This window comes from Cinclus cinclus, chromosome 22 (assembly GCF_963662255.1).
Source record: "Cinclus cinclus chromosome 22, bCinCin1.1, whole genome shotgun sequence".
Classification (NCBI taxonomy): domain Eukaryota; kingdom Metazoa; phylum Chordata; class Aves; order Passeriformes; family Cinclidae; genus Cinclus; species Cinclus cinclus.
The window spans coordinates 8,265,079-8,289,697 of record NC_085067.1 but is presented as its reverse complement, the minus strand read 5'-3'; the positions used below and the strand labels follow the sequence as shown (position 1 = coordinate 8,289,697).

Here is a 24,619-nt window from a genome sequence, read left to right as displayed (position 1 = left end):
CACTCTGGCCCCTGGAAGCGGGGAGGGCAGAAGGATGAACACTGTCAGTGCGTTCCGTTCTGCTCCGTAGTCCGAGTTTCAGGCTTGGGGGAAAGGTTGCTGTGTTGCACATACTGTGTATGTGAGAGTTTGTTCTTTTTTTATGTAAATTGGACTTTTGAAGGATTATAAGAATTATTCTCTGGTTTGACTGAATTGGTCCTTGCTGCTTCCCTCATTGTCTGGCATCTCTGAAAAAGCCAGGCTGTTAGCAGGGGCTGAGCCCAGCAGTACATGCATACATGCTTCTCTGCAGTGTGGTGTCTCTGCCTTTTAATTAAACTTCCACATCTTCTGATTGTTTTCTGGCGATTGTGCTGCTCCACTTTGTCAAACCCATCCTTGACTAGGCTCAGCCTGTTCAGTTTGCACCAGAGCTTCTGTGCTTTTTGGTGGTGTCATGCCAGTCTTCTCAGACCTTTTTTTCTGAGGCAGATGTGAAAGGGAGCTCACAGAGCAGAGACTGGCCTGAGATCACACAAGAAAACCTAGAATAATACTGTAGGTGGCTTTGAGTTCTCAATTTTGATCTGTAAAACAGAGTGGAGGAAGTCTCTCCCTTGAGTCTTGTAAGAGTAAGTGCATCAAGGGCAGTTCAGAGAATAAGGTATTTCTGTTCTAATGACCATATAAACACATTGTATTCCAGGCTTGGGGATGCTACAGACTGCCCAGATTCTTATCATCTCAAAAGATCCAACTGTTGTGTGTCTGCTGTAGCTGCAATCACAGAGTAAGATGGATTTTAGAAATGTGTTTTGTTTGAGGCTACTGCTTTAACCACACTAGCAAAACTGTCTTCTGGGTCTGTGCAGAGCAGAGAAGAAATTTCGAGGGGGGTATGCAATACCTTGAAGTTTTCTGATTACTTTGTAACTTAGACTTGATTTCCACATCTGAGGTACAGGAAAAAAATTAATTAAATACTCAGAGATGATTGGGGGTGGAGGGAAGGGCTTGTTAAGTAGCTTTTTCCTCTGTAAAGTAAGATCTCCCTGCCAGTTACAGGGAGATCTGTTGCACCTTTTAGAATAACACTACAGTTAAATCATGTTTAGGGTGAGCCCTGGGAGGCCAGGGACATGAACACAGTGAACTGCTCCTCTGTTCCATTCTATGCACAGGGTTATTTGGGAATGTTGATAACCAGGTGATTCCTGGCCAACCATTCCTGGGTTGCAGCGGTTTTATCTACTGGAATGTTTGAAATCAGGAATAAAATTCTAATGTGTGAATGTTCAAATTACCACTGAGTTAGCACTGAAACACTGAGTAGGTTGTTCTCTACAGAGGTGCTGAGCAATTGCAGTTCCAGCTGCTTGCAACAGGAATTACCAGTAGCTCAGCAGTTTGGAAACTGCTGAAGGACTTGCAAGCAGATGTAGATGACTGCCTCTTGGCAGTGAAGTTGAAAATACTGGCCTGAATTTCCATAGCAAAGGAATATAAATAAATAGCAACAAATTAAGCAGGATGGAGGAAGAAGTTCATGATAGCCATAAATGTTGTGGGAAATTAACTCTTTCTTCATAGCAATTCTTAGAGTAGCAAATCAGCCAGTGCAAACTCACAGTGGTGTTAAATCACTCATGGTGATTTGATGCTTGGGAGCTGAGTGTAGCTGGCTGGTAGCTTGGTGTTGCATTGATCTTATTTGATGGCATTGTTCCAGCCCAGTGAATCACAAGGTTTTGCTTCTGATTTACCCCCATGTGCCACTTCTGGCCAGGACAGGGTTAATTTTTGCAGTAGGGAGGAGGGGGCATGGTCAGCACCTGGAGGTTATTGGAATAGCACCTCACCACTGTCGGGGAGGCGGAAGGGGTTCTCTGGGGGTCAGGTATTGCTAGGCTCTGTGTGGGGACCAAATTGCAGGTGAAGCATTCACCTCCCTTATACCCTGTTATTAATATTGTTATTAATATTGTTGCTGTTACTGTTCATTTCCTTACTTCACTGCTGTTTTCAGTAGATTTTCATTATCTTAGTCCCTGTATTGTGCCTCCAATTCTTCTCTCCAGACCCCTGCAGGACTGGGGGAGAGGTGTGAGCAAACAGTGCATGGTTTGGAGTGTTTCAGTGGGAACACTAAATTGGAGAATACCATTCCTAAAATACAACACCCCACCTCCACAATGGCCTAATCATCTTCTCATTTGTCCCAAAAATCTTGCTCTCCATATGCACAATAAAGTTGCTAAGAATGTATCCTTTCTTACCTTTGTAAGATCCTGCAAGGACTGTTCTGATTGAGTTTGCAATAGGGAACAGGGAGAGACTCCCAGATTCTGGTCCCCTGTGTCAGACAGGACTTTCCCTGTTGAATTCACAGATCTGCAGAAAACATGTTGTTATCAGGGAGTGGGGCAGTTCTGATCTTGCAGGTCAGTGAACCTTTCTCACTGTAAAAAGCAATAGGGTTTTTTACCTGGAGACTGCTTTGGTACTGCCCTGCTGGGACTGTCATGTTTGCCACCACAGTGTCAAATATCAGCAAGATGGGGCTAGCAGGAAACCTGGAGTTTTAGAGAGCACTGCCTGCTCCTGGCGTTTCTGTACGAAGAAAGACAGAAAGTGTACAGGTGAGCACTTGATAACATCATAGGGGTTGTTCTGAAGCAGCAGTATCTTTAAAAATGCCACAATATATGCCTTATTTTCCTCTTCTTTTGAAAGCTGAGTGGTGGACAATTGGATGTATTGGAGGACAAGACAATGATTCTCAGTGTGGAGGCTAAGTCTGACGCTACACTGAGGTACAATAGAGCATTATAATTCCTATTCCAAAATGCAATAGTTAAATTTTAGAGACATAACTGAATATACTTGTAACTACTTACTGCATCCACTGCCATTATCTCTTCTCCCCTTCTTGTTTGTTTTTCTGGCCATTGTTCTGCTTTTTGCACACAAGTGCATATTTCTCTCTGCAGGCTTTTTTCAGCACATGCAGCTGTGAGCTGGCCTGCACATCAGTCTTCTCTTACCTAGGGAAATACTTCAGCTCGTGGAGATCTGTTCCTTCCATCAAGAGAGTCATCTTCTTCATAGACCTTCAGGTCATTTAAAAGAAAAAAATATCTTCAAGCGCTTTTCCAGAATCTTCACTGCTAATTGAATAGTCCCTCTAGGAATTATTTGGTAAACAATAAAAGCAGAGCTATGAACATGGAAATTCTCATGGGTGCTCAAGCACAGGAATGGGTTAATTGTTCCATGGGGATATATTAACTTTTGCTCTCTCCTCTCCTTGCTCTTTCAGTAAATTTTTTCTTTTTGGTGTCAGATAAGAATTAGGGCTTTTGAACCAGACTTGATTCTAGTTGAATACAAACAAGAAGCAATTTTCTCCACAATGCACACAGAAATTGCCATCCTGGTTTTGAGTTGTGGAGTAATGCTTCAGGACCCTTCTCCACACCTGTGAAGTCTAGCTGAGCTGCTTCATTTAAAAAGGGCTTTTTCTTCTTTTTTTAAATGGCATGTGATTACATAAAAACTTCATCTGTTTTTAGATACATCAGCATCAAGGCAGTAATTTGATAATCAGAAAACCATACAAATCTGATAGCATGGCACAACAGCAAATTGCTGGCGTTTGGTGGAAGCAGAGTGGGGAGCACTGCTTTCACTGCTGCTTCCTCATTTCTGTGCCAGCAATTTCTGAGTTGTTGGGGCAGGATGGAAGGTGTCTGAATACACTACGGAATGTGAATAAAATGCCAGCAGTCTCTATGATTAACTGGATATCTTTGGACTTGGTTCTTGTTTAATAATACACCAAGGCTGTGCTTCTTCTCTGTGTGTTGGAAGTGTCTGATGCCTAAAATATGACTGTTTATATGTAATCTTACCTTTGTGTTTGTAACAGGAGTTAAGTTGGTGACAGTATTTGGTCCAAACTGTGGGCTTCTGACCTATGTCTCTCTCACCTTTTATATCTTTCTCTAGCAGCTGAGGCAACTGATATTATTTAAGTTGGTAATAATATTTGAAGCATGCCTGGAAATATCTGATAAGTGGTTTCATTCTTTTGATAAAAGAGTGAGGCAGAGAAAAGCAGAGCTTAGTGTAAAGTTTATTAAATGGCAGAGCACGTTTAATCTTCCCACCCCACAAATTGAAGCCAGAATCAAGCATTTGTAATCACCAGTGTCCCTGCAGTATCACTAAAAATGGATTTGTCTTTGCCACAGCAGATTTTTTTTCTTTCTCAGATGGACATAATGGGTTGTTTGTTCTTTCTCTTTGGACAGCTGAATAATATGTGCACAAACCCATCTACCTCTGTGATCCAAAGTCATGGAAATCAGCAAGTTGCAAAGCTACCCTTTTTGACAGTATTATAGCATGCTGTAAGTGCTAATATTCATTAATATGCACTGGCAACTGCTTGTGTTTGAATGGAAGTATTCTACATCTTCCAGTTAAATGGCAGATGAACATAAAGAAGTTGCATCTTCAGGGACAGGTATGTGAATATTTAGAGCGTGTAGATGAGCTCTCATCTGCCCACTGTTGAACACTTCTCTCTTTATCTCTTATCACTTTCCCCATGTCTTGCCTTTGGTGCACTTCATTTTATCGAACTTTAAGGATGATTGAAAATTTCATGAAAATTAAATTAAAGCCTTGAATAGATAGGTTGTCAGAAACTACTACCCAAGGTGTAGTAGTAGCAGCAGAGCCAATAGTGTGTTACCACAAATTGCATATATTTTATGTTTTCTGGCTTTTCTCCATTATTTTAGTACTTTGCCATTTTTATTGATCATATCATCAATTATCATCTAAAAAATAAAATAAATTCACTCATTTACTGATGCTAGGTGAAAGACTTGCCTGTGAATTTACATTGCTTACCCACAGCTGGTAAGCCCAGAGGTACCTGAGATGTTGATACCGGGTTTTTTTGGTACTTGGATTTCTCACTTGAAAAAATGGATGGCAGACAGCCCAAAATACTGCATTAAATGCATGTTGAAGCTATAAGCTGCATCTAGGAGCCCCAAGTCCCAGTGCTGCCATTTCCATTAGATTTCTTCCATTACTTGCAGGTGAAGATCCAGGCTCATCCTGGCAGTTTGAATGACCATGAGCACCTACATGCACACTTCTACTCCTGTGGCTGCTTCAGTTTTCACTCCAGCTTTCTCAGACATGCTGTACTTACCTAGGCAGGAATTGAATGTAGTAATTTGCCTGTTCCTATGCTTAAGAGACAAAAACCTTTCCAGTCATAGACATAAAGCTGGGCAGAAAAGCAAGAGCAAGTGCTGCATTCCTATTTTGTGGGGTGTTTTCTTAGAGTAGAGGAGCTGACCTTTTCCCAAGGCAATAAGGCTGCCCTTTACATTTACCTCTTGAGAACAAGAGCTCTCTCACACACTAAAACATCTTAAAATGGAGGAATACATTCTTTGACCCTTTTTTCCTCACTAAAGCCACAGGACTTTGTTCCAGAGAACTCAGCACCTGTATGTGCAGTTGCTTTCCCACACTTGAGGTTCTGCTTTATATGGAAGTTTTGGACTTGATGTCAAAATCTGAGGGTGTGTAAGACAGAGATCAGCCAGGACAATGTCTCCTTTTAGCCCTCAAAACCCATCTTTGGAGGATTAGTGTTGGTGAAACTGCTGTGGGACACAGCTTAAAAGATAAGCCACTCTAAGTGAAACCTGAAATAAATGTGTGTTGTTGCATAGGGTAGTAAAAGGGAATGCTGACCTCTGTTGACAAAGCAGATTGATCTTGCAGCACCTGTGTGATCCAAGGGAGTGAAGCATGTCCTTTACTAAGCAAAAATATTTTCTCTTCTTCAAGGTTCCTTGTGTCTGATGTCTCCTTTTATTGTTAGGGTTTTTCTGTATAAATACCTTAAAGCTGTGTAAGTTCTGTCCTCTCCAAAGCCAGCAGAGTAACAGGATAAACCAGTGAGACTCATTTGGCTGATTCCTCATGATCAATTGTACATGTAACTCCTAAAGGCTTGACTTTGCAAAACTGCCCATAAGTGGTGCAGAGAGTGCCCTTTCTTGGCAATCAGGGTTTTACCAAATGGCTGGTTGGATACAAAGGTTGTGAGACTAGTAAAAGCAAGAAAATTCTAAATCTTGCATTAGTTTGATGGATCTTTGTAGTGGTGCAGATGTGAATTTACATAGAAGGTTTTAAATAAGTTTATCTAAGACAGAAGTAAATTCTTTTCTTAGGAAGATGAGTGAAATTTTCCTTACCTGTCTCACCTTCTCTGGAGTGGAATTGTTTATGATGAACATGAGTGCTGAGCGAAAACTAACAGTACTAGATTCGGTCATGTCTTTAAATAAGCTACAAACCAAAACTGTTAGTCAGCTTCATAACTTCTATTTAGCATTTAGTCCATCTTGAATATATCAGAAACCAATGCAGAGGAATGAATAAGAAACCATAGCACAAATTAGTGCAGGATGACATTGTTCCATGTGTAACATGAAAGCGTTTGGCACCATGAGCCCATTTTGATTTCATGTGTCTTCTGCCTCCTACCAACTTAGAAAAGAACTGGAGCTGTGCCTTAATGAGATTAACTCAACATGAATGATCTGTGGTTTACTCAGACTTTATCAAATATATTTAACTTTCATGAAAGCAAGGACTGCTTAGATGAAGCTTCCCTCACCTACTGCCTCTGCTCAGGGATTCACTGGGTCTAGAAATTATAACAGCTCCAGTGAAGTCCTTTCTCATCTTTCTGAGGAAGAGATCCCATGGTACAGTGGCACCTTGGATAGAAAGCAGAAGTTCCCTTCACTTACAGGATGAGACTTGGCACCCAGGTGTGAAGGAGCTCAGTTCATTTTGGCTCCCCATATGGGTTTTGAGAGGTACTGAAGTGCCTGACTCCTTTTCCACTTCTCTTGAAGCAGGGGTGTTTTAGAAACCTCACAGTAATCAATCCTGCCTACCTTTGAAAGGTGGGGTACTGAATTTTTGTGTGGAAGTTTTCTGGCTGGCAGGTGATGGTAGAAAAGTCCTGCTATCAGTGAGGCAGAAGCAGCAGCTCTAAGTCAGTTTTCCCCTTACATCAATGAGCAAGATGTGCCATTCCCCAGTGTGATTTCCAGGAGGTTCTCCTCAAGCCTTGTTTGCCTGCTGCCTTACAGCTAATACACAGTGCTGAAACCTGAAATTAGTTGAGCTGTGTCAGGACTAACAGATGGCCATTTCCTAGGAGAAGATACTGAGCATTCTGTACAGGTTTTGCAGAGTGCTGAAAATCCAGGTTAACAGAAACAGCCAAAAGTGAAGGCTGAATTGTATCAGATTCCTGAGTCATCAGCTATTGATGCAGAAAATCCTGCTACACTTTCGTTGTGATGCTGCTAAGTAGCATTTCCAGCCCTCTGGGCAAAGACATCAAAGGATAGTGAAGATAAAAACAGACCACTGTTGACTTTGAGAAAAATGTTCTATTTATACAGGCAGATGTTGAAGTAACTGAAAACTTTAGGACTCCTTTAATGAAAGTTTGGCAGTCCTCAACCTTCAAAAACTCATACTTGCTTTCTTTCTTGCTTGCTTTCTTTCCTCCAAAATCATAGAGCTGGCTTTAAGTGTCCCTGGTTCTTAGCAGAGGAAAGGTTTTTCCAGAATGAATGAGGAGCTCTAGGAGCAAAGCAAGGCCTGCTGTGACCTGGCAGGGCAGGAGAGTTGGCCAAGCCATGTCCTTTGCCAGAGATGCCCCTCAGCCATGCCAGTCTTTCTCACATGGACATCTGGGCTCCTGATACATGGCTGCTGTGTTTGGGTCAGGTCTGATTCCCTTTTAGGGTGGTCCCCAGCTCATGCTCTGTACCAGCTCTCTTCCACCATGTACATCCATCCAGTACAGCCATCCATGTGCTCTTCCCTTGGCTGGAGGCACTCACTATTGGGTTTCCCAGCCTCTCCAGACAATAACAAAACACCACAGCTTTATGTGGGATTTCTAAACCAGACAGCATTCTGGCTCACAAAGCCTGCCCAGGCTGTACTTCTCTGTTGAAAATGAGCAGCCAGACTATTAAAGCTGGTTTGCTCTTGCTTTCTCCTCTAGTGAGATTCTCTGGAATCTAGCATGGTGTGAGCTCTGAGGTTTCCTGTGATTTGGACATGTGTCTTGTGGATTCTGCACAGGCTGGATAGATGGGATGAGTCCAACAACATGAAGTTTAACAAGTCCACGTGCCAAGTCCTGCACTTTGGCCACAACAACCCCTGCAGTGCTGCAGGCTGGGGACAGAGTGCCAGGCAGAAAGGGACCTGGGGGTACTGAAGAGCTGACTGAACACGAGGCAGCAGTGTGCCCTGTGGCCAGGAAGGCCAGAATGGTGTGGCCAGCAGGAGCAGGGAGGTCATTCTTCCCCTGTAGCTGGCACTGGTGAGGCCACACCTTGAGTGCTGTGCCCAGTCCTGGCCCCTCAGTTTAGGAAGGACGTTGAGACGCTCGAACGCGCCCAGGGGAGGCAACGAGGCTGGTGAGGGGCTTGGAACACAACCCTGTGAGGAACAACTGAGGGAGCTGGGCTTGTTCAGCCTGGAAAAAGGAAGGGTCAGGGAGACCTTATCCCTCTCTACAGCTCCCTGAAAGGTGGATGTGATCAGGTGGGGGTCGGTCTCTTCTTCCAGGCAACCCCTGACAGAATGAGAGGACACAGCCTTAACCTGCACCAGGGGAAATTTAGATTAGACATCTGGAAAAAATTCTTCACTGAAAGAGTGACCGGGTGCTGGAATCCTCTGCCCAGGGAGGTGGTGGAGTCACCATCCCTGGACGAGTTTAAAAAAGACTGGACATGGCACTCGGTGCCATGGTTTAGTTGATGAGGAGGCCTTAGGTCGTGGGTTGGACTTGGTGATCTCAAAGGTCTTCTCCAAACCTAGTTCATCCTGTGCTTCCTTGCTATCTAATAAGGTTTGTGCTTGCATTATGGCCTTTTCCCTACAGCTTTAGCAGGCAGGCTTTCCTCTTCTATATAGCACACCCATTTCAGTGAACCTTGAGTTTGGTACCTTTGAAATCTGTAACTCTGACATTTAACAGAAATTAGGCAATAGGTCAAAAACGTACATGAAAAGAACAAGTGGCATAGTGTGTTTGCATTGAAACTGCCTTCCACTTTGAAACAGGCCCCAGAATAGGAGATCTGTTGGCACTGTTTTCTCAGATCTTCTTTGCTCTGTCTTTGCAAGAGAGTGATCATCTCTTCCCTGTTTCACTTGTTGCTGAGCAATTGAATAGCCAAAAAAACCAAGTAGTCTTCTCATCCTAATAATATCTTAGTTTCTTCAGTAGGTCACTGCTCTTCTTCCATTCCAGGCAGCTTCAGTGACTCATGGCTTGGCCCACCTCCCTGCTAGCAGCTCCCTGGCTCAGAGCCAGTTCGCCACTCTTGGCAGTCACCACATCACTGGAGGGACACCTTGGCGTGTGACCCTGGATCATGCTTCAGCTGCTCACTGACAATTTCTCCAAATGCCTCCTGGGCATCTGAACCCTGTACTGAGGTTAACCAGGGGAATATAGTTACAGGGAAGACAGAAATTAAAAATTCACATTCCCAAAACATTCATGTCATTGTGATCAGCAGTGCAAAAGACATTCCTGTCACTGTTGTCTCTGCTCCATCATGGACCAGACTCTTGACCCCACACTCATAGGAAATAGCACCTAAATCCATGGCTGAAATCGCAGTTTACGGTGCAAAATGCTCTTTGGGCAATTTGATGTGATAGGATTTGACTGCTTTGTACATAAAAGGATCATTCTGCAACTCATGGAACTGCTTCTTCTAGCAGTGGAGCAAAAAGGCAAAGAGCTTTCTGGCACATGAATGGTAACTCCCTTCTCTTGAATTTATTCAGTTCTTTGAGGTAGAGATGTATTCTTGAGGACCAGAGAAATCAGTCATTCTGCATTAGGAAGCTTGGTTGATGCCTTCAGCAGGCCTTTATGAAGCTCTGTGTAAGTGGTTTTAGAAATAACTTAGAGGGGAAAATAGGATGTGGTTTAACACAGAAACATTTAATTATGTTCTTGTGTTACTACTGAAGGAAATTTTAATTGTACAGATATGTGAAAATAAGTTACTTTATCCCTCCAAAATACCCCTGGTGTCACATTCATCACCGCCACACTACTGTGACCTGTACCACACCTGAAGTTTAATCATCGTATTGTTATGTTCCAATTTGATATCTCTCTTACTGTCACAAGATCAGATGTGTTTAATTATGGAACAGGCTCCTGCTGAGCTTTACAGATAGTGCATGCCCCAAGGACATTGTATCTGAACTGTGTCAGCTCACCTTCCTTAGCAGCTCCATCATTGTGCAACTTCCCATCCCCACAGGGAATGTGGTGAGGAAGGAAGGGCTGTTCAGCAGAGCTTAAGCAGTGGGAGAAGGGGCATCAGAGTGGGGGCAAACAGACTAGGATTGTGTATTGAGATATGCTGCATCAAGAGTAATAGCAAACACTTGAGATTTGGACTAAGATGGACAATACTGGAGCCTGAGGTCTTGTCTGTGATAATGCACTGGAATAACAAAGGAGACTCTCAGCTTGGCCACTGGGCACTCTGTCATAACCCAGTGGAGAAGGCTTTTTAGCTCCTGACCTTCCAGTGAGATTTGAGTCTTGGCACTGACTGAAGGAGACCTTATGCAATAACCCCTGGATTTCCTAATACCTTGTCTGTTGCTCCCCCTCTTAATTCCTAAGAGCTTTGAAGATCACAGGATCATTTATGATTGTCTTCTGTTCTTTGAGCAGTTTTCACCCCCTCACTCCTTGTTCAAAACCCCCCATGTTGTTTATTTACTGATAAATGTCAGCAGGAAAAAAAAATGGTGACTTAGTGAATTATTTCTGCCAGAACAAAGCCTGCAGACTGTATCTCCAAGCATAAGCTTGACAATAAAGCCTTGGACTCAGCAGAAGGTTATATATTCATATATACATACGTGTACATACATACATATATAGATAATATTTTAATATATAATATGTATTATAATATATATTATATATATGTATAATACTGAAGTTGTCTATATTGAAATAAGAGATCCAATCTTTCCCAGGCTGTCCTGCACTCTCTGTTCCCCCTGACAGTGAAGGACTGGTTTCAGACAGTTTTCATACAAATCCTCCAAGTGCTGTCTGGGACAGAAGCTCAGGCAGCAGCTGTTTGCAGAAGCCTCCTGGAACTGCTGCTGGAGACTCTGATTGCTGGGAGTGAGATCCTGCTGGAGACCTGTGCATCATGTCAGACCAAATTAGGTGTAGATCCCTAGTTATGCTACAAAAGTCTTATTCATATTCATCCTCTCTACAGGACTGAATCTTATGATCTTATTATTTCCTTTGCCAGTTTTCTGCTGTTGCTTGGATTGATCTGTGGATGAAGCTGGCAGGGTACTGTGATCCTGCTGTCCTGCGGGCCTGTGCTTGTCTCTCCTCACTGCTCTTTCACTGCAATGGGAGTGCAGGCAATACCTGGTGGGTTTGCTTCTGTTGTTTTGTGCAGTGAAAAAAGCCAAATGTTTGCTTGAAAGCATAGTCTCATATACTGCTGAAGGCTGTGCTCCCTCTATCCTCAGAACAGTTTAAAAATACTCTTTAACTGTTCCAAACTGTTTATTCTACCAGAGAACTTAGTGGAAGAGCAGTGACTGTTAAGACCCATCTGGGCTGTGTGAGGCCAGAGTGAACTTCTACTTTTGTGCTCTGTCCTGTAAAGATGAGATGCAATAAAACCTGATATAGATAATGACTTTCTTTAGAAAGTGCTTTGAGGTCTTGTGAAAAGCAGCAAACAGAAGCTAGGTGGAATTGTGCTGAAGAGTCTTTTCACCTCCCTGTCAGGTCCACTCACAGCCCATCTAAAGAATTGGTGTTCTTTAGTTCTTATTCCATCTGTTATTGTCTTAGTTCAACATTTTAAGTAGTTTTTATGTTTTTGTAGGTTGTTCAAGTGTTTTCTGTGACCAAAATATATTTTTAAGACAGAACTTTCTGACGATGAGACAGGGAGAACTCACTGAGAGAAGCCCTGTGGAGAAGGACTTAGAGTGGATGAAAAGCTGGGCATGAGCCAATGATGTGCAGATGCAGCCCAGAAAGCCAAGCACATCCTAGGCTGAATCAAGAAAGGAGCAGGTCAAGGATTCTCCCTGTCTCATGTGAGTGCCTGGAGTACTGTGTCCGGGTCTGGGGATATGGAGTTGTTGGAGTGAGTCCAGAGGAGGTCATGGAGATGCTCCCAGGGCTGGAGCCCCTGCTCTGGAGCTGGGCTGGCAGAGCTCAGGGTGCTCACCTGGAGAAGAGAAGGCTCCAGGGAGAGCTCAGAGCCTCTTCCAGTGCTTAAAGGGGCTTATAAAATAGAGGTGGTTTTTTCCATGGGCAGATAGGGATAGGATGAGAGGGAGTGGTTTTAAACTGAGAGAGAAGAGATTTGAAGGTTTCTTCCAAGCCAAACCATTCTGTCATTCTGTGCTGCTAATCACTGGTATTTGCTGGCTCTGGAGATGAGAGTGTTATACTAGGTGAGTCAGGCTGTGAGTTTGCATTTTGCATTGTGCCTTACACTACCCAAAGTCCAGGACTGCATCTCATCTGAAGTTTTGTCATTTACTCTGATTGTGGTTTGTCAGTAAAACAAACTTTTCACTGGAGTCTTTATGAAGCATTAAACAAAATTTAGGGTGTTCACCCAGATGAATCAATAAATAAGTTTTTTTCCTATGATCATGCTTTGATGGGTTTTGAACTAAGAGTGAGAGAAAGGACTCATACAAGGCAATGAATGAGAACCCTGATGTGTAAAGAGTGTTTCAGATCCTGACTTCAGTGGAAACAGATTGTTAACATACGTCAACCATATCCCTCAATTCTCAAGGCAGTGTTTTCCCTTAGATCTGTAGATTCTTACATTTTACACAGGTCTCTTATCCTGGAGTCCCATATTGCTAAAATAATTCAGTTATAAAGTACAGAATTGAGGTGACAGAAGAACCTTTTACATGGTAAACTCAGCTTACTGAAGTTTTTACTTGTTTTCTTTTCAAGCTGGACACTGTTGATGTTGAATGCTTGAACTCTTGGGTGCCTGAGCTGGTTGTATTTTTCCACAGCAGGGGAACATCCCCTTTGGCTTTTCAGCCCAGGCAGTGTGGCATGAGCACACAGGTGTCACAGTGCTGGACATGTCTGGAAGTGTCTTATCTTCTGGTTTTTTTGAGTCATCTGACAGTTTCAACTTCTTTATTGATGAATATTAAAACCAACATCTGACAGCATATTTCCTGTTGTGTCCACTTGGCCCCTTGCTGATTGGGAGGAAAAATGAAGTCAGAGCATTTCCAGGCATGGAAGGATGGGGTGTTGGCATTGCCCTGCATTACCCTTATTTGGTTTTGGTGGGCCTCAACATAGCTGCACACAGAAGATCCAAGACCATTACTCATTAAATTCTCATACTTTGGAGGTGTCGTTTGATAATCAGCTTTATATTGTTCTGAGAATATCTGTTCTTCCCCAAGCTTTTACAAGAGGAAGATTGTGTTGTTTTGTTGTAGTTTTTAAATCTTAGCTATTGATTTCACAATTTTAATTTTCTGTAAATCTTTGACACCTGTTATTTTGTTGCTTTAATTTTCTCAATCTATTTCAATACTTAGCCAGCACAGCACTTGGTGAGGAAAGGATATAAATACATTATTACAACCTGCTGGGCCTTTGTAAGCCCTGGTCATTTTGCAGTCTTTGGCTGTTTCCAGAGAATGTGTTTAGGGACTCTGTTGGTTACTGAAGCATCTCTTCTCTCTTCTCATTCTCCCCTTCTCTGTGATAATGCAGGTAATGCAGTAAGACATAAAATTAAATGGGGATTAGAATTTCATGAGAAGTGGTATTTTAAATGGAGCTGCACTTGATTCATTTATGCTTTAAATGAAAGAGCATAAGGCAAGGGAAAATCTGCTAGTTAAAGTATTAAAATCTGCCGGGGCATCACATTTCTGTTAACTTCCAAAATACCTGTCCAGTCGAAGATGAGTGGAAATAGATGTTGTCTGTTCCCTCAGGGTCTCACTTTGAACTATCTTAGTTTCATGCTACCTCTGCTTGTGGAAAAGTTGTCCAAGTGTTATAAATGCATTGGATAACTGATATCTATGCCAGAAGATGTGTGATGATAACAGGCTTTACCTGGCTTTAACCTCACACTCATCCTTTACCCATCCTTGATGTACAGGCTCAAAGGTACAAATATGAGAATCAGGATTTGAAGCATGGAATTCTCTGTGGTTGTGTCTAAGGTAGCAGCCTCTTAGCCAGACAACCAGCTCAGATTATTGTTACTAATTCTTTCTTCCCCACCCTGGGAAGGGGCTGACACATTCTTCCCAGAGTGGCAGCTCAGTATGAAGAGTCCCTCTAGGATCCTTGCCTAGAAGGGCCAAGAGGGTGAAATAACAATTGAGAGGGCTTTGCTCTGTGTCTGCATGTGTTTGGGGCTGTTTGACCCTGAGGCCAGTTACCTGACCAATAGTAGGTGTCAGAGGTTGTCAGATTGCACAGGTACTCCCTGCAGTAATAAAACATCTGAGGGGGGAAAAAAAAAGGCTTGAGACCAGCAGGATTTTATTTCATGCTGTATCTTCCTGCCGTACCTGTGCTTTGAGCTGGGCAGTCCTTTGGAATGCAAAGTGGTCAAACCCAAGAACCATCTTTCCCAGCACCATGTCTCCTGTAGCACTGATTGGGCTGCTCAGGGATGTAAAATGAGTTCAGTGTATGTACCCTGCAGCATCCTCCCAGAGCCAGAATTCAAGAGATGTCCTAAAGGGAAGATACCATCAGAGGTACCATGTTCACTGGTGAACTCATCTTAGAATCCCAGAATGGCTGGAGTTGGCGATTATCTTTAAGATCTTCTAATTCTTCCTTGAATCCATCTCTTCCTTGTGCATCTTGGCTTTTGTGTTGTTATCTGGCCATCCCTCTCATGCAGGCACACAGTCATGCTGGTTTTTGAATGGAAAACTTTGTGTTATCAGATCACTTCATTGTATCCCCCACTTTCTCACACTGTGAAACAGTGACTTATTCTTAAACCACCTTGGCCATAGAAATTCCTCCCATAATCCCACAGTTGGACAGTTCTCATCTGCATAGTTTTCCACACCTTGGATCACCACTGACACCTTATCTGTGTTTCTTCCACCTGAATTCCAGCCTGTTTGGTAGCTTGGGATGGTTGATAATGAAGTATTTGGCAGATGAGAATGTGCTGAGTTTTTTGCTTTAGAGCAATGAGTTGGCCTCACTTCCCTGCCTGATTTTATCCTAGTTCTTTCAGCATCTTTGAAAGCCTTGACCCTTTTGGAGAACAGCCATGAAGACTCCCGCATCTTCTTCTTTACTGGTACTAGCTCGTTTGGAGCCTGTCATTCTTCATTCAGAACTTAATTTATTTATCCCCTGTATGCATTAATTTCCATTTAGTGACTTTGTATTTCACCTGCCATCTTATTATCCACTCACCAGGCTTTTTGGAAATTGAGCTTATGAATCCTTGGTTCTAAACACCTGTTTTCTCATCACCGAGCAAGCTGAACAGCCTTACAAAGTTCCTAAAGCACACTTTGCTCTCTAGAAATGTCTACACTTCATTGTGCTGAGTGCTGCACAGAGAGCACAAGAGTTCTTATGCTGAAACTCTGAGAGGATCAAAAGCCAAATATGAAGGCACTGCAGCCACTTACCTCAGCCAGAAAACTTATCCTAAATGTCATAACATGGCAAGGCAATGGGTAACTCCATTAACTTCTGGAGACTTTGGGAGCATTGATTTGAGGCCCTGATTTGAGCTGCTTTTGAGTTCATGTGGCATCTCTCACACTGGTGGTCCTGCAGGAGTCAGAGCCAGACCCAGCAAAGCTCAGTCCTGTGGAGTGACTGGTGTGTTCCTTCAGAGTGAGGGACCAACAAGAAACATCTGTGGGATGGTGCTGGCCATGACATTGGTTCTGACCCAAACAGTGACCCACACTGCTTTGTCATTTATGACATACATGCTTCTTCAGGAGCTCTGGCTTTTGTTTTGGGTGTTGACTTGGCAGCTGGATTTTAGGAACAATATTCCAAAACTGCAGAATTCCATCTGAGCCATGTAATCCTGACTTGCTGAATAATATCTCATGTTTTCCTTGGGTCTGGTAGGCCTGGGAAGAAGTTTTATGCTTCTGTCTTTACTATGGGCTTTTCCTTTGCAGTGTGAAGAGACCAATTTAGAGTGAGTGTTTTGGAGGAGTGCTGTTAAAAATAATACCATCTGACATTTTCAGGGCTAAAACTTTGTGGATGGTCAGTATTGACTGACTTTAAAAACCTTAAAATTCTTGAAATGCATTTTCTACTTTGCTCATATATATAGGGATCTTTATCCAGAAAGAAGGAATTGGCACAAGAGGAGCTTCCTTTTACTTCATTAGTGAAGGAGGTAAATGAAGCTTTGTTTTGGTGCCTCTTGAGAGTTGTAGATTTGGTTAACTACAGGTTTATGGAAAGCTGGGTACAGGCACATTTGCAACACTGTTTTGTATGTAATATGAGCTAGAATGTGCAGAAATACTAAATATCACTGGGCTGGGTTGTATCCATCTTGAGCAGGAGCCAAAAGCAGAGCCTAGGAGAATGAGAACAGTCAGAGGCTGCTTTTGCTGTAAAGGTGTCTTTAGTTGTACAAGAAGCTAAAGCTTCTCTCTGAACTTAAAGAAAAGTTGGTGAAACTCTGGTTTTTAAGTTTTTATTCAGGCTCTTAAATTGTTAACGTGCATTAAATCTGGGGTTGACATGCAGCCTCACAGCGTTCCTCCTCAGACTGATGTGGGATGTTGGGTCTGCTTGCAAATGGAGGCTCTTTGAAAATGATGAGGCCTGAAATGTTCTTCTCCTGCCTCTCCATTCCAATGGAGCATGGCTTGCTGAATCTCCTCCCCCTTTAATTCCCCAGGCACACATGTTCTCAATCACTGCCTGCACTGAAGCTGCAAATATTTCTTGTACATCTAACTTTCTATACTGAGCACTGGAAATATATTTTAGAAATTTGTGGGAGAACTTTTATGTCCTATGCTGGGAAAATTGTGTTCATGATTCCTGTAGGAAAACAAGTTCATTCTAGTCCACAACAAATTTTCTGTTTCTTCCTCCTTTTGTATCTTGGAGCAATATTGTAAGAACCTCTTACCCCCAGTGCATTGAGCATGGGCCGCTCCCTTTGAAATAAAAAGGATGTGCTCTGCAATCTGTTTCTCATTGCTGTCCACAAAATAATGGTGGTTTTTGGCTGATCACAATAATAGATACTATGAACCCCAAATAGATGAGTTTGGATGTACAGCAGCATTGCATTTGATGGAAACTCAGTTGTATTGTAGTGTTGGTAGGATTTAAAAGTCAATGTTCTGCAGCAGAGGGCATTAAAGGAGTGATAGTATAATGCCTGATTTGGAAGGGGAAAGGGAACAGGACTTACTCCTTTTCTCAGTGTTTGCATTGCTCTGATAGGATAATCCTTCAGAATCCAGGTGGTATGATGTGTTCACAAGCCTTTGTTGTACATTAGAGCATACTTTATTTTCAGCTGTAAACCTTAGGACCTACACCCACATCTGTAACTTGTTTCTCAGTTTGGATTTTGGGTTGTAGAAGAGAATTTTGTGGTTAAGGAAAATGCCATATTGTACTCCACTTCTCTCTTGTGCTGAAAATTAGTTCAGCTCTGACAGTGGTCAGGGGTTATTATTACTGCTGTACAGAAAAAGTTTTCAAAGCACAGTTACCTTCTGCTTAAATAAATGATGGGCTCGTTCAAATGGAAATAATTGCTTTTGCATCTCATGTGTGAATAAATTGACTCACAATAGAGGGGCCTCCAAGAATGCTGGCAGAGAGGGCTAGCAATGAGAGAAGAGGAAAAGGTGTGTCTGGATCAATTAGTTAATTGTTAGGTAATAAATGAATACTCTTTGCCATTGCACACAGACTAAACCTCTTTTTCATTTCCTATTCCAACTTCCCCTTCAGAGATTTGATTACAGCATTCTCTCCCAAAGCAAAGAGCTCTTGCCATTTCAATGTAAACAGTCATTGACTCTCTGTGGAGATTTTAAAAATTGCTTTCCTGTCATTAACAATGATAAATGTGTAAATGATATTGTTAAAGATTTTGGGGGTGGGGGGGGGTCAAACCAAGAGGAACATATTAAAGGACTTTAAGAAGTGATGTGCACTTATACAGTTATCTAGGCAGCACTGTACAATGCATCAGATGTAGTTTCATTAAAATATTTTCTATAATTTTGGATGAAATTTAGGGATTTAGAGCTTTTTGCTCTTGCTCTGCTGCTTGTCCTGGGGTGATGTTGCACCGAGACACTGCTGCTTCTGATATGTTGCTTAAAAAAATGCTGGAGGAACAACAGCAATAAAACATGAGCTGCGTGCCTGAGATGCTCATTTAATTCCCATTAGCACAATAAATGTGAATATGATGAGGTTTATTTTGGTTTTATATCCCTATGCTTCTCAGCAGGGATGGCTTAGATCTGTATCACAAATGGAAGTTGTCATAGGCTGGCCAGGAGGACCAGAATGGAGCAAGGCATTCGATCTGAGTTTCTGGAGTTAACAGTGTAACTGGCAATTTTTGTTGACAGTCTTGGGGTTTTTTTGGTTTTTGTTTGTTTGTTTATTTGTTTGTTTGTTTGTTTTTAAAAAAAGAGAGAGATAACTGGAGAGCAAGGGGGGGAGTGCTCAGCAGGCCTTGCTTCACCCTTCAGTAGTCCTGTACAGCCTCCACATCATTAACAGCACAGGTGTCCTTTACTGCTTTCCAAATATGTCTCACACGATGTTGTATTGAATCTTCCTCTTGTCATTGTCTATAAACTGCACAAAAGATCACCAATAATTAGATAATTAGCATAAGTCTTATTCTGTAATAAGAATATATGTTGTCATGATAACATACAGAGTGAAGTGTACAAATCCCTCCTCATCTAAAATGAGAAGACAGCCTGGAATAAATCCCAACAAGTTATGTCTTTCATATTCACACAGATGAACTTGCTGCTGCTGCTTCTAAATTTCTATTCAGTTCAGTTGCTTCTTTGCAAACTTCTGTGTTACTTCCAGACTTCACATTTGACTGCCTTGAGTGGCATTTGCCCATGGTTTCCTACATGAGGGGAGACCAGCTGCCCACATGCTTCTGGAATTAATCTTTTCCATAGGGCAAACAGTTTTTCAGCACTTCACCCTACTGAGATAACAATTAATTAAGCAATTTCTTGATAAATAGCAAAGTAGGATTTGTGGTCTTTAAGGAGACCATTGTCTGTACTGAACTTTTAAATGATCCACAGAAGATTCCCAGAAACTTGTGCTCTGTGTGCAACCCAGAACAAATAAAAGAGACACATGCATCCCAGTATTACCACTGTTGTGATCTCAGCAGACCTAGAAGACCAAATGTCTGGAGGAGACACTTCTGGTGTGGACCTGCAAGCACAGCCAGCCACTCCACTTTACTGCTCACTTCTCCCATGGAGACTGGAGTACTGTTTGCAAACTGAAATGATGCTGTTACTGCATCCCATAGGCACTCTCCTGCTCTGTGCAAGCTTGAGTATTTCTTCCATACACAGAGTAAGCTTTGCAGTTCCAAAGATCTAATCTAATAATAGATTGGTCTACATTTGTGGCATTGCCAGAAAAAGGCATATGTTGTCAGGCACTCGAAGTCAGCAACAGTGCTTAAGTGGAAATGTGCTTAAACACTGAGAAGGCAGAAATCCAAAATAATCCATCCAAGGTTTGGCTATTAGGAAACTAAAAATACAGTCTTCCTACATGCACAGTTTCCACATGTACTTAGAGAAATACTGTTTGCCTGTTGTCTCAAAATTATTAGAGGGCAATTCTTTTCCTTTCTTGGCTTTAGTGTGATAATAGAAGATGCTGTTGGCATTCAGCTTATTGAAAACTGGTTTAAGAGGAAACAGAAATTATTGAAATAACTTGAATGGAAGAGGCAAATGTAGTGTAATATGGGAGAGGGAGTTGACATGGAGTTCCTTTCTCCTATCACACAAGGTTTGCAATTCCAGTTTTTCATGTTTAGATTTCTTCTGGGAAAAGAATGCATCATTGGCTTGAACTAAGTGAATGTATACCAAAGAACCACTGATCTCTGTGCTGGTGAAAGACTTCGCTTTTAAATTCAGATGGCTCTGTGGTCCTGACCTTTTACACTGAGTTGGGGATTGAACTTTGAGATGGTATATAGAGCTATGAGGTTTTTGCATGAGTTCTGAGGCAGTAATTATGTGATTTGATGTGTACATATCCCTTAAATATCAGCATATTTAGATGTGTGCCCAGAAACTGGCATCTGTCACAAACCTTCTTCTGCTAGGGTCATCATGTGCACACAGATACATATTACTGTTCTAGTAAAAAATTCTTCCATAAATGCCATCACAGATGACGAAAGGTTAGGTTTTTAATATTAATGTTTTCTCCTTTAGGACCTCTAGTTTCTCCCTAGTCAGCATGCATGTGACTCAGTCAGGCAGTAGTAGCAGAGTTTTATTTCAGTAACTTCTCTAAGGAATTCATCCACTGTAACAAATACTTCTGCCTCCTGGAACTCACCTGAACCAACATCCCAGAAGTCCTTTTTGCCCACCTTGTATTACCCCTTGCACTGGTAGCAGCCTCGTGCAGCTTAGAAGTGACAGTAAAAAAATGAGCTGCTGCTATTTTCTGCTTCTTTTGGCACTATTCCTGGAGAGAGTTGAGTTGGTAAATGTGGCTGTCACAGCAACTATTACCAATGACACAAAATAATTAAGTTGTGGTTTCTATTGTGGTGGGGCCACGTCTGTATTTTATAATGACGAGTCTGTGCTAGGAGGGAGTGTTATCCTTGATTGTCGTGATGGATGCTTCCAGGAAAGCAGGACAGGTCTCTACAGGCTGGTTGTCAGATGCTTTCCATGTCCATGAAATCCTGCTGGTTACATGGCAGACCACTAATTGAACTGTGTGTTGTTTCCTCTCAGTTTTCTGATGAGGTGATGAGGAGGGCAGCATCCATCTCATTTTTCTCCCTGTTGCTTTTGGAGGGGATAGTTGCTATGTTTGTTCTTTTCAACCAGTCAAAAGGATGCTGAAGCCAGGTTTTCATCTGATTCTTTACGAAGTGAATGCTTTCATTTTTTGATGTCTTGAGCCACCAGTATGGAGTTCCAGACTTTCAGAACTCTTGAAGACTTTTGGACCCAGATTCTCAGCAGTGCTGAGAAGCCTTGGTAGTCCCTGGTTCTTGAATCCTGCTGAACTGTTCTTTATGCAGAAATTACTCTGTGAAGATGCTGTGAAATTTGGGAGCATGAAGAACAATCTCTCTATTTCCAGTATTTAAATTATTTTCTGTAGGTTGTCTCAAGTAAATTTGAGAGTATTGTAGTGTAACTGTGAAATCCTGCTCTTTGGTTCTTAAAGACACATGCTCTTCCTGCTGCACCCAATTTACAGGGAAAAATTTCTCCTGGTCTTAGGCAAACAAACACAGTCAGTCTATGTGCTCTGGCATTCTCCTGGAGGGTCTGGGAGCCTGTGAGTGAGTGTTGAGCCTGAGGATGCTGACCAGCACTGTGCTGATGTTCTGCTGAAGGTGAACATGAGCTTGCAAAATGTCATGCTAACCTTCCTGCCATTGCTGGGGACCAGCTAGATAGAAGTTGGGTTTTTTTCAGTAGATGTTTATGTACATATGTTGGTGTGTCAGGGGAAAAAAAGCCCTTTTCAATTCTATGTGGTGTTAAGCCTTAAGGCTGAAGATTTTTTGTTTGTGTGTCTGCAGTGGAAGAATCCCATGTCACATTTGATTTGTATCTCCTGTTAGAGGTGACATTGTGTTAGATGGTGAGCAAGCTGGGGGTGCTGCACTGCTAGTGACCTGTGATGGCAGAAGATGGAGCAGAACAGAGGCCACAGGGGCTCAGGGGTGAGGGGGAAGCTCAGCTTTGTGTCCACTGGTTTGATGGCTGCTACCACTCTTCTTCACCAGGAGCACCCCAGAAAGGGAAGAGGACCAGCACAGGAAATTGGGATGCTGTCTGCTGGTGGCAAAAGCCTCTGAAGGAGCAAGAAGAGGGCTTGGTTTAGAGGGTGGATGTCAAACCTTGATAAAGCAAGAAACTTCAGTGGGCAGAAAAGTGTATGCATGAACTGTGGAAATGGTTTTGGAGTGAGCAGTCAGTGAGCACAGTTTTTTGCTCTGTCCATGCAACACAGCAGGTCCTGGATGTGATGGGAAGCCTTAAGGGATATGGTAATTAAGAAAAGTAACGAAGAACTAAGTAAAAAAATAGTAAGAGTTTTACCAGCTTCATTGTGCACAGGCAGGCAGCAGGGAATATGGGTCACACAGTATGAGCTGCCCAGAAATAAAATCCAGGTCTGTTAATGCCTCAGGCCTCTCCATAAACATCAGACTGTGACTCTTTCCTTCAGCACAGCTTGGACAGGAAAGGACTTCCATTTTAGGTGGAAGATGAGGCTCTGCTCAGTCCAGGTGCTAATCATGTTCTCCTGCTGTTTGCCTTTGCCAGGTGCAAGTTCTTCAGCCTCACAGAAACCCCTGAGGACTACACCATCATTGTGGATGAAGAGGGCTTCCTAGGTAAGTGCCAGCATGTGCCACTTTGGTATCCAGCATGGGGGTGGACAAGGAAAACGTGTCATCTCACTGAGACTGTAAACCAAAATGTTTGTAATACAAGTCTGTTTGTCAGGGCTGGTAGTATAGCTCTGAGAGGTGCTTTGATCACTTCAGCATGCTGTCTCTGCTGCCGTGCTGTACAAGGCAGTTCAGACATGGAATATGAATATATTTGAATGCTGGGAGGGGATCACACACGAGTCTTAAAGAGTAGTTTAAGCAGGTTTGAAAAAGCAAAACCATCTGCGTACTATTGCATTAAAATGAGCGGAGTCCCCACGCCTCTGTAAGTATACCTACCACATCTTGCATTTCCAGCTGCTGTCAACCTCTCCCTCTGGAAGCAGCACTTGAACATTAATAGTTTGTATCATCTCTGCAGCCAGCACAAGGCTGTGGAGTTGTGGTTCGGCTCCTTTGGCTCATCACCATAAGCTGTGATTGATCCCCCTTTCTTACACCCAGCTCTCCCTGTACTAAGTGTGCCATCTTTGCCTGAGGTGGCTGAAAGGGTCAAAGGTGGAGTTGGTTGAGTGTCACAGAAAGTGGTTGGCATGTGCTTGAAAGCTGCAGGTTCTTGGCATTGTGCAAGAGCTGGTGTAGAGAATGGTTTGACTTTGTAGATGGAAATAGTGTGTAATAACTTATCATGTGTGGAGGTTTTGTTTGTGTTATTGAGGTGGGGGAATGAGGAAGTGTTAGGCAGCTATTATTATTTTTGTTTATTCATTCTTTCTGTGTTTGGAATTAAAATCTACACATTTTGAAGTCAGAGAAAATTCACTGAAATATGAAAAAAAGAGGATTTCATTCCTGAATAGGGATTAACTCTTGAGAACCTTCTTGTGACACTGTAATATTCAATGGTTTTGTAATGTCCAAGCCACAAGGAGAAAATTCGAAACTACACCATCTTTATTTAATACAGACTTTTATGATCAGTAGCCTTGCTGAAGCTGGCCCTTTTCTACTTCAGGAATACTCACAAACATGTGATAGAACAAGCTACATTTTTAGACCAGTAGAGCGGTACCTGAAGATTTTAGTAAATCAATTGCTAGGCTGAGAATGCTGAGTGGAACTTTACAGCTGTATCTGTTTATAATTTGGGAGTTTTGAGGTTTGATTGAAAGTCTTTGCCATGTACTTTTGATCCCAGAAGAGGTGACATAGCGTTCTGCTCCCAGAGTGGCCCTTGTATTTTTTTAAGAGGCATATGCACAAGAATTTTACTACTATTGTCAGTATCAGCTTTTTTGTTATCAGTGGCAACTGAGGAAAATCAATTCTAATTTGGTTTTGCCGTAACAGTAGGATTCAGAACCTCCCCCTAAGAGCTTTGTTTTAAGTGAAGGCTCATTAAAGGAGGAGAAAGTTTCTGGGTTATTTTCCAAGGGGCACAGCACATGGCAGAGCAAGAAACCCAGAGATTTTCATTCTTTAGGAGGGAGTTTGTGTCACTGAACCTATGGGTTCAGGTGGGATATGCCAGGGGCATGCTCATCTCCAGCATCATGTCTATCTGACATCCATGGCACTTGTTTCTCTGCCCAGTTGGCATGACACAAATTTTTCAGTTCAGTCACTGGTGGCAAGTTGAATTGCACCAGTCCCTGTACAGTCTCCAGCAGCCACACTGCTGTTTATCTCTCTGCAAATTAGATCAGCTTGAAACAAAGGTGAGCTCAAGCAGTTTTCTTGTTTGTCCATACTGAGGGACCGTTGCACTGTGTGCCATTGGTTGTGCTCAGAGCAAA

At 42.4% G+C, this 24,619-nt stretch overlaps 1 protein-coding gene across 1 annotated transcript in view; it reads left to right on the top strand.

The window, feature by feature from the left end:
• The window catches only part of CASTOR2 (cytosolic arginine sensor for mTORC1 subunit 2), a 116,490-nt gene that overhangs the window by 38,942 nt on the left and 52,929 nt on the right, over positions 1 to 24,619 (top strand). Inside the window, exon 2 of the mRNA XM_062506877.1 lies at positions 22,753 to 22,823. Within this exon, the coding sequence (XP_062362861.1) occupies positions 22,753 to 22,823 (71 nt within the window). The remainder of the gene's footprint in view (positions 1 to 22,752; positions 22,824 to 24,619) is intronic.